This window comes from Calypte anna, chromosome 4, assembly GCF_003957555.1.
Source record: "Calypte anna isolate BGI_N300 chromosome 4, bCalAnn1_v1.p, whole genome shotgun sequence".
Taxonomy (NCBI): Eukaryota; Metazoa; Chordata; class Aves; order Apodiformes; family Trochilidae; genus Calypte; species Calypte anna.
Window position 1 is genome coordinate 16,719,131 of NC_044247.1, and position 12,997 is coordinate 16,732,127.

The 12,997-nt window shown below is 61.9% G+C and overlaps 2 protein-coding genes across 3 annotated transcripts; both read left to right on the plus strand.

The window, feature by feature from the left end:
- Positions 1-332: 332 nt before the first annotated feature.
- On the plus strand, positions 333-7,535 carry ARHGAP36 (Rho GTPase activating protein 36). Its single transcript, XM_030449365.1, has 11 exons — positions 333-492; positions 1,743-1,896; positions 3,129-3,191; positions 3,730-3,977; positions 4,511-4,706; positions 4,950-5,005; positions 5,195-5,345; positions 5,856-6,004; positions 6,603-6,773; positions 6,998-7,095; positions 7,339-7,535. Exons 2-11 carry the CDS (start codon positions 1,782-1,784, stop codon positions 7,478-7,480), a joined length of 1,389 nt encoding a protein of 462 aa, XP_030305225.1. The 5' UTR covers positions 333-492; positions 1,743-1,781; the 3' UTR covers positions 7,481-7,535.
- A 23-nt stretch (positions 7,536-7,558) lies between these two features.
- Positions 7,559-11,335, plus strand: LOC115598212 (regulator of cell cycle RGCC-like). Of its 2 annotated transcripts, none has more exons than XM_030449366.1 (5): positions 7,559-8,855; positions 9,612-9,773; positions 10,185-10,265; positions 10,469-10,535; positions 10,872-11,335. In XM_030449366.1, exons 2-5 carry the CDS (start codon positions 9,620-9,622, stop codon positions 10,933-10,935), a joined length of 366 nt encoding a protein of 121 aa, XP_030305226.1. In that variant the 5' UTR covers positions 7,559-8,855; positions 9,612-9,619; the 3' UTR covers positions 10,936-11,335. The 2 variants fall into 2 exon arrangements, with proteins under 2 accessions (XP_030305226.1, XP_030305227.1); XM_030449367.1 differs by having other exon boundaries at positions 10,469-10,531.
- The last annotated feature ends 1,662 nt before the right edge of the window (positions 11,336-12,997 follow it).

The window sequence follows — 12,997 nt, forward strand, 5'->3', positions numbered from 1 at the left end:
GGCAGGTTCCCTGGGCTCTAGGTCTCCATGGGTGAGGGGGGCAGTGGTGTCCCTGACCCCCCAGAGAGCTGGGGATGGTGGAGGGGGTGATGGAGCAGCCAGGCAGCCAGCTTCCCTTCCAGGGTTCACCTCCCAGAAGAGCTCCTGGAGCACCAGGTAGTTCTGAGAGTGGGGAAAGTGGGAGGGAGGAGCTGGATGGAGCTGGATCCCCCGGCGAGGCAGAGGCAGGGTCTGGCGTGGGAAGTGCTGCTCCTTCCCGCTGACCCTGCCCTCTCCCGATGTTTTGGGTTCTCATTTCTTTTTGGCAGAAGAATCACATTCTCACCACCACTCCCCTCCCCTCGGCTGCTCCCGTTCCTCGCCGCCTCTCCTCTGCTTCTCTCCCCCAGCAGCAGCAGGGAAGCTTCCCCCGGAGACCCCTCGGAAAACCATCTTGGAGGAGGAGAGCAGAGCCCGGGCTGCCCTCGGTCCTGACAGGAGGACACGGGGAAGGTAAATGTCGGCTTCGTTCCAGGTGGGAAGGGGTGTGTGTGTGGGGGGGTTGCTGCTGAAAAGGGGGAGCAACTGCAGCTCCCTGGGGTCAGAAAGGGCACCTGAGCTGAGCCTTTCCTATCAGATTTCCTTAAATAAGCCCAGGGCTGAAAAACGAGCAGAGAAAGTCACTGCGGAGAGGAAGGGCTGTCTGAACGCTCCCAGAAAAAAGCCTTTTATTTCTGGTGTGGAGTCGGTAAGATTCCATCCCCCTCTGGAGTGAGGTCTGCGGGGACACGGGGACTCTGCAGAGCATCGGGGCTGTGCAGGACATCACCCACCCCGGGGCAGGGACAGGGGCAGAGCTGCGGGGGGTGGTCCCCATCCAGCTGGGTCCCGGGCTGTCGGCAGCAGCCAGGGGAGGTTTTCCAGAGTCGACTGTGGGAGGGGGAGTCACCCGATGGGGTGGCACTTGATAGGGCTGCTCTGGTGGCACTGGCGGCTGGGACAGATAAGCAACAGCTCGCCCTGGCTGTTCCTTCCTGCTCTTCCGTCTCCTCCTTATCAGCTTCTCCTCCTTGCCCGAGCATCCTCCGGAGCGGCTGGGGCAGGGGCTGGGGGCCTGGGGAAAGGTAATTCCCGTCCGTGTGTCTGCCCCTGTGCTGCCTGCGGGCTCCTGATCCCCGTGCGGAGCTGTGCCGGGTGGCTCGGTGACAATGTGCCCGCCGGGTGTCACCACGGCCCCGCCGGGTCGCAGCGGTGTGGGGATAAACATCAATTGCTTCGAGGTGATCTCTGTCTGTAGCTGAGTTCCCTCCTGCGTGTGCCCTGCTGGGGAGCTCACAGCACCTCGTCCGGACTGATTTATTTATGGATTTGTTTGTTTGTTTATTATGTGCGTCACTTTCTAAATATCTTTAGAAATTGAAAACCTGGCCAAAAGAAGCTGTGGGGCTGGAGTGGGTACCACAGCCTGCACCTCATCTCCATCCAGCCCTTCCCACCCGTGTCCCTGGTCCCACGAGGTCTCCGGGTGCTTCAGTTTTATCCTTTCCTCTCCTCGGGCTCTGCCCACCCTGAGCTCCTCTCCTCCCTTCACTGCTGGGTTTTGCCCTTTGGACCCTGGCTGGGTGCTGGGGCAGTGTCCCAGGGTGAGGGGCACCAGTGCTGGGGACAGGAGGTGGCCAAGGTGGGCACCTGGTGCTGCCAGCAGTGCCTCTCCTGCGCCGGGCTGCCCGCTGCTGGGCTCCTGACTGCTTTCTGTGTTCCAGAGGACCCAACCTCAGCCTCCTGTGGGACACAGCCCCGAGATGCAGCCCGTGCCCCTCCACAGCCTTTCCGAGCTGGAAAGAGACAGCCTGCAGGAGATTGCCCTCTTCCAGCTGCAGGAGAAGCTGCTCGTGGGGAAGCTCAGCCTGACCAAAGGTAGAGGGGGGGCTCCTGCTGAGGGCTGAGCTCATCCCCTCCCCTGCCCTTCCCAGCACGGGGTGCTGCTGCTGGAAGGATGTTTGTGACATGGTTTGGTCCATTTTCTGTTGAGTTTCCTGCTCTGGACTGAGCCTCCAAGGCCTCATCAGCCTTCTGAGAAGGGTTTATGTGTCCAGAGGAGTGTGAGAACGTGACCCTGCCTGTTGTCCCCCCCTGATCCCCCTAATCCAAACCAGCTGCAGGAGGACTTGGCAGGGTCTTTCACAGGGACTTAGTGCCGTGGGGATGGGACAAACTTTGCTTTGGATTGATGTCCAGCACGACATCCTGGTGCTGGGACAGGGCTTGTGCAAGGCCAGAAGACGTGCTGCTGAAGTTAAAGGGTGGATAAATATAGAAGCTCCACAGGGACTGAGCCTGCACAGCCCCAGGCATGGTCTGGGTTCCCGGAGCTGCCCCTGGAGTGTCCCCCGGCATCTCTGCATGTCCCCAGGCCAGCACAGAGCTGGGGACCAGCTGCCTCCTGACCAAATCCCCTCCTTGTTCAGGGGGAGCTCGGGATCTCCATCCCCAGCCTGTGCTGGACCTCTGGAGCTGGGTTGGCCCCTTGTTTCCTCCTGGGTGCTGTGTCTCTGGGTTGTTCTCCCTGCTGCAGTGGTTGGTGCTGGAGGCTCCTCTGCTCACACCAGCCCTCACGGCTGCCCTGCAGAATAACTCAAACAATCATCCAGCTGGAGCTGGGGAGAGAATTCCTCAGGAACAGGGAGCACAAGCAGAAGGGGATGATGTGTCCCAGGTTCAGAGCACGCAGTGAAGGAGTTCTCAGATCATTGCTGTGACCACACGTGGTGACTGCTGTCCCTGAAGGACAATGTGGGCACTGGCAGGGGGGGAATTGCCTCTCCTAAACCAGCTGGGGGGTCCTAGTGGGATGAGTTCTGTCTGAGCTCTGCAGAACAGCCACAGAACCTTTCCCAGGGCTCTCTTCCTATTCCCAGCATAGAGACCAAACCTCTGAGGATGAATGAAAGTAATTTTCTGGGACATTAAAATAATTGCCAGGACACCATCGTTAGCACAGAGCCAGGCAGAAGGTGGACACAGAATTTATAGGAAGCCAGAACAGCTTTAAGCCCCAGATGAGGTTTTTCCTGGGAGATTTTCCTGAGGGAGAGGCCACACCAGAAGAGTCTGGAGATGCAGAACCTCTGCTTTCTGTCCTGCAACAGATGGGCCAAAGGGCAGCAAATCCATCCGCCAGAAACTGGAGAGCTTTTCAAAGGAGAAGAAAGGTGAGGAGCCTCCTGTGCACCCGGGGTTTGGCCTGGGGAGCTTTGGTGGGACTGGGACACAGCTTCATCCAGGCTTTTGTTGTCCTGCCTTGTTTTGCTGCAACAAAGCACATGAGCACGAGAGGGGCTGGAAGGGACACGTGTGTGTGTGTGTGTGTGTGTGTGTGATTGTGTGTGTGTGCATACAAAATGTCTGTGTGTGCCTGGAGGTCTGTCTGTAAATAAGAACACACAGGAATCTTTCTCTTTACCCATTTTGCCCCCGGTCTCGCTGTCCTGAGTCCCACCAGGCAGTGCCTTGGGGGTTCTCAGGGTCCAAACTCCGTTTGGGTTTGCCCAAGGTCATTGGGATGCTCTTCCCACCCCACCCCTGGCCCTCCTGGGAAGCTGGATGAGGATGGGGCACTCCAGGGCTGCCCTCCTGGAGCTCCAGATCTCTCCGACCCCAAACCACGCTGTGGCTCCGTCATCTCCTTGTCCCTGCTGTTCCCTTCCCTCTCCCGCGGGTGGTTCCCAACTCTCCCTTGCTTTTCCCCAGACTGCTCTCCTCAGACTTTCGGGATCCCCCTCTCCCAAGTCATCGCCAACGACCGAGCCCAGCGGCAGCTGCAGGAGGCGGTTCGGAGCCGCCGGTTCTGCCTGGAGGTGGAAGCCACCGTCACCCGGTTCCGGGCTCAGCGGCAGAAGAAGCCCCCGGTGGGCAGGAGCCTGGGGCCCTGCGGGGGGGTCTCGGAGGAGCCCCTCTCCCCGACCTTCCCCGGCAGCAGCTCCTGGAGCCAGCGCAGGGTACGGGGCCGGAGCGGGGCTGCGCGGGGAGGGTGCCCGGGGCCAGGGGGAGCCCCGGTTCCCTGGGGCTTAATGAACGTGAGTAATTAGTGCTGGGCGCTGGGCCCGTCCCAGGGTGCCCGCAGGGAATTGGGGTGTCCCTGTGTCCCCCGGGATATGGACTGGGAGGGGTGCTCGTCTCTTCTGGACCTGAGGTTGCCAGGAGGAGGTGGCCAGTAGCCCAGGGGGACAGAGGCAGGAGGAGGTGGGTCGTGCGTGGACTTTCTCATCCTTCATTGCATCACGTTGAGATGTGGGGATGTTCCCTCTCTCCCACCGTCTGTGTGTTCAGCAGCACCTGGTGCTGGGAGCAGCTCACATAACCCAGCACCCAGCAGACAGGAAAGGTCTCTCCGGTTCTGCAACCCCAGGCAGGCTCTGCAGCCCTGGGGTGTTGGTTTGGATGTGGTGCCTCCCACAGCAGTGCCAGGGTGCAGAGAGGAGCTGGTGGGGCAGCTCAGGCCACCCAGCAAATCCCCTCTGGTCCGTGGCAGGGGGCAATGTCCGTGGACTCCATCGCTGACCTGAGTGACAACACTTCCAAGCTGCTGGAGGCTCTGCAGTTGTCCCACCCCCACGAACTGGATCCACGGAGGAGCCTGGGCAAAAAAAAGATGTTGAGCCTCAACCCTATCACCTGGCAGGTCCCACGGATCGTGGACAGATGCTGCAAACACATTGAAACCCATGGTAAACACCCGTGTCTCTGGTGGGACAGCACCCTAGGGTGGTGGGACTGGGACAGCCTGGCCCAGCTGTTCCCCGAGATGGGAAGAGCCAGCTGGCTCCTGGGGCTGGGCATGCACCCAAAAACCCTCCTGGGAAGAGTCCTCTGGGCTGAGAATGACACTGTGGGTGTGGGGTGCGTGCTGCAGAGCCACCTCCCTGGTGGGGGCTGTGGGGGTGCAGAGCTCTGACCCCTCTGTCTCCCAGGTCTCCAAACTGAGGGCATCTTCCGGGTGGGGAGCTCCAAGAAAAGAGTTCAGCAGGTAAAGTGAGGTGACTCCTGTGTCCCCTGCAGAACGTGGCACCTCACGGGCAGGTGCCTGCTGGGGGGGGACAGTGAATAAAGCAAACCCTGAGATGGAGAGGTCTGAACACCCTCCTGTCCTGGCCCTGCAGAGCTCTGTGCAGGGCAGACCCTGACCTCTCTTCTCCTCCTTCCAACCCCCCTGAAGTTGCGGGAGGAGTTTGACCAAGGGTTGGATGTGTTCTTGGATGAGCACCAGAGCGTTCACGACGTGGCTGCTCTGCTGAAGGAGTTCCTGCGGGACATGCCGGATCCCCTGATCCCCCGGGAGCTCTACTCAGCCTTCCTCAGCACGGCCAGTGAGTCCCCAGCCTGCCCAGAACCCTCCTGGGCCTTGGTGCTGCCCAGCACTGCCACCTCCACCTCATGCTCTTGGGGGGTTTGTTGGTTTTTACTTTCTACAAGGGCCTGGAGAGCTAGGACAAGGGGTGATGGGTTTAAGATATAACAGACGCAGAGGAGATGGGAGGGAGAAACTCTTTGGTGTGAAGGGGCTGAGCCCCAGGCTGCCCAAGGAAGCTGTGGCTGCCCCATCCCTGGCAGTGTCTCAGCCCAGGTTGGATGGGACTGGAGCAGCCTGGGCTGTGGGAGGTGTCCCTGAGCATGGCAGGGGGGGCACTGGGTGATCCTTGGGGTCCCTCTGAGCCCATTCTCTGATTTATTCCTGATAATGGGATGATAATCCCTCTGGTCCACGGGGTGCAGGATGGATGCCAACCCCAAATGTGTCCCTGCTGAGGGCAGGATGCCAGCCCAGCTCCCCGCAGTGCTCAGGGGGTGGCAATCAGGGGTCTGCTCTCTGCCTGCAGCCATGGATCTGGGGTCCCAGCTGCTCACCCTCCAGCTCCTGCTCTTCCTGCTGCCCCCATGTCACAGTGCCACACTCCACCGGATCCTCTGCTTCCTCGGGGAGGTGGCCCAGCACGCCCAGGGCTCCCATGGCCCCGATGGTCAGCAGGTAAGGATGGACCCAACCCGGGGAGGCTGAGCCCACCCTGGGGGAGAAACCCAGCACAGCTTCTTGCCAGCCCCCAGGAGCCCTGTGGCGGGTTGGTGATGGATTCTGGTGGGTCTGGGTTGCTCAGGGAGATCTTCTGGGCTGCAGGAACCCCCAAGAGACCTGGCTGTGTGTCCATGGACAGGACCAGGGGCTGATTTTGGGGTGTGAGGCTGGTTCCCCGCCTCCAGCTTCCATGGAGGACCTATCCTGCATGGAGAGTGATTTAGGTTTCTTTGGATGATTTGATCCCTGAGCCTTTGAGTGGTTCAGGGTTGGTTTTGCCCCTCACTGTGAGGTGACACAGCAGGGCTGGTTGTCACCTGCTGGTGCAGGGGTTGTGCAGGTGAGGGAGGTGGGAATGGAGGGGATGATTGTGTGCTGCAGCACCACAAACCCTTCCTGCTGGCCCTGCCACTAACTGGGGCAGGACAAAATTGGACCCAGATCAACACCCCAGACCTGTTGGTGTCCCCATCCTGGCGTGGCTGAGGCTGTCCTGGGACATCTCATGCTGGTGCATCTATAATTTGTAGTTTCCCTTGCCCTTGCTTGCTAGATTCCTGGGAATAAAATGACAGTTTTGAACCTGGCCACGGTCTTTGGTCCCAACATCCTGCAGAAGGAGAAGCCTGGGGAGAAGGAGGTTGGTGCCATCAGCTTTGAGGACAGTGCTGCCATCATCCTGGTGCTGCAGAGGCTGATTGAGCACCACCAGGCCTTGTTCATGGTAGGTGAGGCTTTCCCAGGGCACCTTCCACCCCTGCAGGAGGAGGGACACATCCCCAGCCCTGCTCAGCAGTGGGTGGCTGGGGTCAGGGGGTGACAAAGTGACTCAGCCCCCATGGCAGGAGTGTAGGAAATACTTCATTGCCCTGGGCTCCTTTGCTGTCCTCAGCTTCCCCCGTGGAGGAGGAGAAGCCACCAGTGTGTGTGTGTGTCTGTGCCCCCCAGGTCTCTGCAGACATGCAACGTGACATCCTCAGGAGGCTGTTCCAGACAGACCCCGATGCCATTGAGCACCTCCTGCGCAGGAAGTTCCGCTCCGTGCCGTAAGTCCCATCCAGCTCTGGAGCTGCTGGGGGCACCCAGCCTGCTGACACCTTCCTGGCCCTCCCACCGTCTCAGGCAGCAACTCCCAAGCAAACCCCCGACCACTCCTGAGCCCTCTGCAAACCCTCACAGCCCTTGTCCTGATGGCCCCCAGGACACCCCCCCCCCCCTGCTCCAGCTCTGGAAGGGGCAAAGGAAGCAGTTTGCAAACAGCATCTCTCTTTTTTTCTCAACTTTCTCAGGAGCACAGAGCACGAGGGTCCATCAGGGGAGCAGAGCTCAGCCCCCCTGCCCGGGATGCCCCACGGCCTGGGGAGCAGCAGCTCAGTCTCATCACAGTTGTACAGCAACCTCTCCTTCCTCAACCTGGACGTTGGGCTCTAGGGAAGCCTCTGCCCTGCCTGCTCTGCTCAGCACGGGGCAATCTGACCCCGGACAAGCCCAACCCCGCCCCCGGCCCCCCGATGCACCCCAGGGGCTGTGGGTGCCCCCGGGAGCCCGGGCCCCAGGGGACAGGGGTTGATGGAGGGGGTGATGCAGCTCTGTAGCCGGGTGCTCCTCTCTTGCTCTGCCAGCAGCCAGCCCGTGGCTCTGCTCCTGTCCCTCACTGTCACATCGTGTCACGGCTCCTCACATCCCCTGACGGAAGGTCCTGCACCGCCCAGGGTCCATGTTCCGTTGCAGAGGTCCCGTCCCGGGCCGGGCAGAGGCGGGATGGGTGGGGAAGCGGCCCCGGGTGTGCTGAGATAGCCCGGGGAGAGCCTCCCGGGAGCCGATAAGCTCCGGGAGCAGTGGTGCTGTGGAGTCTGCCCAGCGGATAAACTCGGGATCCCCTGAGCCTGCTGAAGGTTCCTGAGCCCACCAGAACCCGCAGCACCGGAACCACCACCTCCCAGGAGGCTGCAGAGGGGAGATCCCACGGGTGTTCACCCCGAGCGTGGCCAGGGATGCTGAAGCACGAGGCAGCTCTTCGCTTGGACTTTCCCGAAACCCGAACCCTTCAGCACTTTGCTGCCCGAGCTGGGGGCTGGTCCGGCCCGGGGGCTCCGTTTGGCTACAGAAAACTCACAGATCGCTGCAGGGTTTTGGGGACTGCTCGGTGCCACCTGGGGCTGCCCGAAGGGATGGATGCGACTGAAAACTCGGAGCGAGGGCATCCTGGCACCACCCGCCCTGGGGTTCTGGCCACAGCCGAGTTTTTTTTTTTTTTCCTCCCTGTCTGCCCGGCGTGCACGAGGCTTTATTCATCACTTGTTTTATTTCAGCCTCTCAAAGTGAACCCGTGCCCTCAGCCCGACGGGCTCTGGAGAACCCGGTTGCTTTTGGTGTGATTCTTCTTTTTGGTTTTCTGGTTTTGAGCACCAACACCCCCCGAAAGCTCCCCCCTGGAGGGGTCTCACGGCCGGAATCGAGCGCGGGGCCCCAGCGCCTCCAGCCGGTACATCACCCACGTGCGAGTGGGTTTGTAGTCCCAGAAAACATCCTTTTCCTTCCGTTTTTGTTGGTTTTTTTTACTCAATTTCTCTTTCAGACCTCGCGATGTCAAACCCGCCGTGGCGCCAAATAAACGGCTCCGGTTTGAGGCCAAACGCGCGTTTATCCGGGGTGTGTGTGTGTGTGTGTATGTGGGGGGACACCTTAGGGGACACCCCAGGGAAGGACGAGCCCCATGACCACACCCCCCCTTCCTCTCCCATTCCCCCCCCTCGGTAAGACGGACGCGCCCGGCGGGATCCGCTGCTGCCGCCCGGAGGTGCCGGTGAGTGCCGTGCTCTGCCCCGACCCCTCCCCAGAACGCCCCCTGTCCCCCAGGTCACCTCCCGTTCTCCGGGGTCTCTACAGCGATCCCCCCGCTCCCCAATTCCCCCGTCGGGGGCTCCTCGAGAGCGGGTGGAAGGGGCTGTGTGTCTCCCCGATCCCCGGTGTGGCTCTGAAGCTGCTCAGCTCCCTCCTGCTCGGCTGTCTTGGTCATCCGGGGTCAGCCCGGGACCCTCCTCATCCCCCCGGAGGTTGGGTGAGAAGCTGGGTCCGTGCTCGAGCCCCTTCCCTGCCTGGGATCAGCTCCCACGGGGCTCAGCCCCTGCTCGCTGCTGGGATGAGCTGGAGCTGCCAGCATCCCCGCTGCCCCAGGAACAGGGTGTGAGGGTGCTGAGCCCCAGGGTGCCCCCAGAAGCTGTGGCTGCCCCATCCCTGGCAGTGTCCAAGGCCTCAGGTTGGATGGGTTCCCACAGCCTGGGCTGCGGGAGGTGTCCCTGCCCATGGCAGGGGTGGAGGTTGATGGTCTTGGAAGTCCCTCCCAGCCCAAACCGTTCCGAGATAAGGAGCTGGATGTACCCAGAGCACTCGGGGGCAGGGGGGGGTGAGGGACAATCAGCTCTGAACTCACTGCATGGAGCTCAGCTGCATAGAGGTGGCTGTGACCCCAGCCCTGTCCCCAGCACGGCTCCTGTCAGGCTTCTCCTGGGGATCTCTGCCTGGTCTGTGCCTCCAGCCCCATCCCCTGCTGCCTCCCCAGCCCCAGCCATGGCCGATGAGCTCAGTGCCCTCCTGCGGGAGTTTGACCAAGTGCTGGAGGACTTTGAGAGAGGCCCTGCCTGCCAGTACCAGCAGCACCTGGAGGAGCTGAAGAGGAAAGCAGCACCCAGCGTGTATGACAGCGGCATCGAGGAGCTGGAGAGTGAGTCCAGGGGTTTGGGGGCAGGATGGAGCTGCTGGGATGGAGCTGCTTTGGGAGCTCCAGGTTGCTCCATGTTAAACCATGTACCTTCCTGCTGGGCAGTGTGGGGTGGTGGCCAGGGCTGCACAGCATCTCCTGAGTCTCCTGCTGCTGGGTTAGCTGCTCCAGGACTGCTCCAGGCTTCAGATCCCCAGAGCTGAGAGGGGCCCAGCTCGGTGTAATGACCACAGGGAGTCTCTGTGGCTGTGCCCTTGGAGCTGTTTGGCCTGGTGTAGAAGCTCAGTTCCCTTTTTCCAAGCATTCCTGCAGCCGGGGAAGGGCAGATGGGCAGGCAGTCCAGTGGGGGACCCCATGGGTGGGATTGGTCCTGGGTCTGTGTCTCAGCCCAGGACTGATGCTTTGCTCCTGCAGGCACCAGCACATCCCCGGGCAGCAGCCTCAGCTCCAGCAAGGAGGACATCAACACCCCCACCAACACTTCCCCCCCCAAAGGTGAGGCTGCAGGTCCCTGACCCACGGGTCTGGGGGAGGTTCCTGAGGTCCTGGCTGGGTTGGGATGTTCCCAGTCAAGACCGGACCCCTCCTGCCCCCCTCCCACTGCTGCCAGTGCAGAAACCTCTGGAGCAAGGAGCAGGGATCCCGGCTGGAGCTGGGAGGGGAAGGGCAGAGCCCTGAGGGGGTGTTTGTCCACACAGCAAAGCTGGGAGACACGCAGGAGCTGGAGGAGTTCATTGCAGACCTGGATAAAGCCCTGGAGGGTAGGTGGGCAGCCTTGATCCTCCTGCTTCCCGGGCACGGGGGGACACAGCCCCGAGGGGTTCCTGGGGGATGGGATGGGGGCAGGGAGAGCTTGGGTTAAAAAAAAAATGATATTTCCCCTTTGGCAGGGCGGGGGGAAGTGGGAAGGTCCCAGTTCCTGTATCTGTTCCCTCCAGCAGGAGGGGGTGCTCCCTCTGCTCTGGTGTTGCAGCCCAGGCTGGATGGGGCTTGGAGCACCCTGGGCTGGGGGGGCAGGGGGGGTGGAACTGAATGATCTGTAAGGTCTCTCCCAACCCAAACCCTCCTGTGATTCTGTGCTCTGGTTTTTCCCCATCACAGAGATGTGAGATGTGGTTCTGGAGCAGAGTTTGGAGAGCAGGACCTGCAGCAGATGCCTCCTTGATGCACCCTCTGCTTCTGCAGCCCCCCCGGGCCCCCCCAGGACAGCAGTGCCAGCCCTGAGCCAGCCCTGTCCTGGTGGCCAAGGGCTGGGATGGTGCTGGAGCCCAGGCTCTGTCCAGCCCGGGGGTTGGCAGTGACTGAGGGGCTGGGGGGGGGTTTTGAGGGGGATTTCTCTGCCTCTGCTGAAGCCAGAGGAGCAGCCGGGGTGGTTTGGGGGAGGTTTCCTTGCAGCACATCCCTGAGACCTCGGGGTTCCTGCTCGGTGAAGCCTCTTCCCATCCTTGGCTTTGCAGGGGTGGCCCCAAATGTGCCCCCCCTGCCCCACTCCTGCTGCTGTAAATCCTGTACAGAGGCTCCTGGTGCTGTACAGGTGGGGTTCTGGGAACAGGACCTGAAGGCTCTGTGCGTGTCCCTGTGGCCGTGACAACTGCTGGGACCCCAGTCCTGTCCCCTAGGTGCTGCTCAGGGGGTGTTGGGCACCTCAGCCCATGGGGGGTGGGCACACAGCAACCCCACAGGGTGCAGGGGGGCTCCTGAGCAGTCCCACGGAGCCCTGGGCAGGGCTGAACACACGGGGGGACACTTTCCACTGTCACTGTCCCCATGCTGGGTGATGTGGCTGGGGACCTCCCCAGAGCTCTGGGTGCAGTGAGGGGCAGACAGAAGATTGGGGTGAAAGCAGCATTGGGGGGGGCTGGGGTGGTGGTCAGAGGTGTGTCTGTGGTGGTGGGGGATGTTCCCATCCTGGGGATGTGCACTCCGCTCCGTGGGGACACTCAGCCCCTGTCCAGGAGGCCAGGGCAGAAGGAGCTGCCACACGCTGCTGGTGGCAGCCACCCTCCTGTCCCCGGGGACATTTTTCACCTCTGAGTCACAGCCCGTGCGTGTTTCACCCTCTCAGTCTCGCTCTGACTCTGCAGTTGGTTCCACCCCCGGTCCCTGTCTCCCAGCACCCCAGCATCTGTCACACGTCCCCCCCATGCTGGTCGCCGCTGGGGGCCATGGTGGGGGCACCCCTGGGACCCCCCCGGTGCCCGCAGCACCCCTGAGCACTGCAGAGGTGTCCCCCCTGCAGGGAAATGTCACCAGGGAGGCTCTGGGGATGTTTGTTGTGGGGCTGCCAGGAGAGGGATTGGGTTCCTCCCAGGGTTCCCCCCAGCCAGGATCAGCTGGGCAGGGTCTGCCCCAAGCTCCTGCACCCCGGGACTGGAATCTCAGACTGGTTTGGGTGGGGAGAGACCCTCAAAGGCCACCTCATTCCCCCCAGCCCAGGGGGCTCCAAGCCCCATCCAACCCGGGCCCCTCAGCACTGCCAGGGATGGGGCAGCCACAGCTCCACCTGGGACAGGTGCTCAGTGCGCAGGGGAGGGGATGGGATGGGAGCTGGGGCAGGGCTGGCTCCCATGGGGCTCTCTCCCTTGTGCACAGAGACCTCCTGGGGGTCTGGAGCTCTTTCTGGGGTGCTCTAAGCCCAGGAAGCAACCGGGGTCCCCAACCCCATAGCCCGAGGTCACTGATCCCATAGCCTGGGGTCACTGATCCCATCATTTCTCCACCACCCTCTCCCACAGATCCCACCCCATGGATGTTGGTTTCCAGCTGGGATGCCACAGAGGGACAGGGAAGCAGGAAGGGATTCAGAGCCCTGGAGCATCACCAGGTGCTCCCAGCAGTGCCTGAGGGACCTCAAATCCACCCCCACGGCCACCCCTGCAGGGCTGGCTCCAAGCCTTGTCCCCTGGGCTGCAGAGGTGTCACCAGAGCTGGAAGGTCACCTCCTTGTCCCGATTTGAGCACCTCCAGCTCCTTGCTGAGGTTCCAGGGGATCCATGACCTCGGTGTCCGCGTCCCCTGGCTGCTGTCCCCCTCCCAGCCCTGGCCTCCCCCACAGGTATCCAGGCAGACAATGGTGGTGGTGGCAGCCAGCACAGCATCCTGTCCCCTTGTGTCCCCCGGGTCACTTCCTGGGATTGTTCTGCTCTGCTTGGAGAGGGACGGGAAGAGCCTCAGGTGGTGCTGGGCTCCCCTCCAGCACATCCAACCCTCTGGGGCAGGGATGGTGC

Coding starts and splice junctions, on each gene's coding strand:
- LOC115598212 (XM_030449366.1), top strand. CDS start 9,620: ATGGCCGATGAGCTCAGTGCCCTCCTGCGGGAGTTTGACCAAGTGCTG. Junction 10,266..10,468: donor CAACACTTCCCCCCCCAAAG/GTGAGGCTGCAG, acceptor TTGTCCACACAG/CAAAGCTGGGAGACACGCAG. Junction 10,536..10,871: donor GATAAAGCCCTGGAGGGTAG/GTGGGCAGCCTT, acceptor TCCCCATCACAG/AGATGTGAGATGTGGTTCTG.
- ARHGAP36 (XM_030449365.1), top strand. CDS start 1,782: ATGCAGCCCGTGCCCCTCCACAGCCTTTCCGAGCTGGAAAGAGACAGC. Junction 1,897..3,128: donor GAAGCTCAGCCTGACCAAAG/GTAGAGGGGGGG, acceptor GTCCTGCAACAG/ATGGGCCAAAGGGCAGCAAA. Junction 6,774..6,997: donor ACCACCAGGCCTTGTTCATG/GTAGGTGAGGCT, acceptor TGTGCCCCCCAG/GTCTCTGCAGACATGCAACG.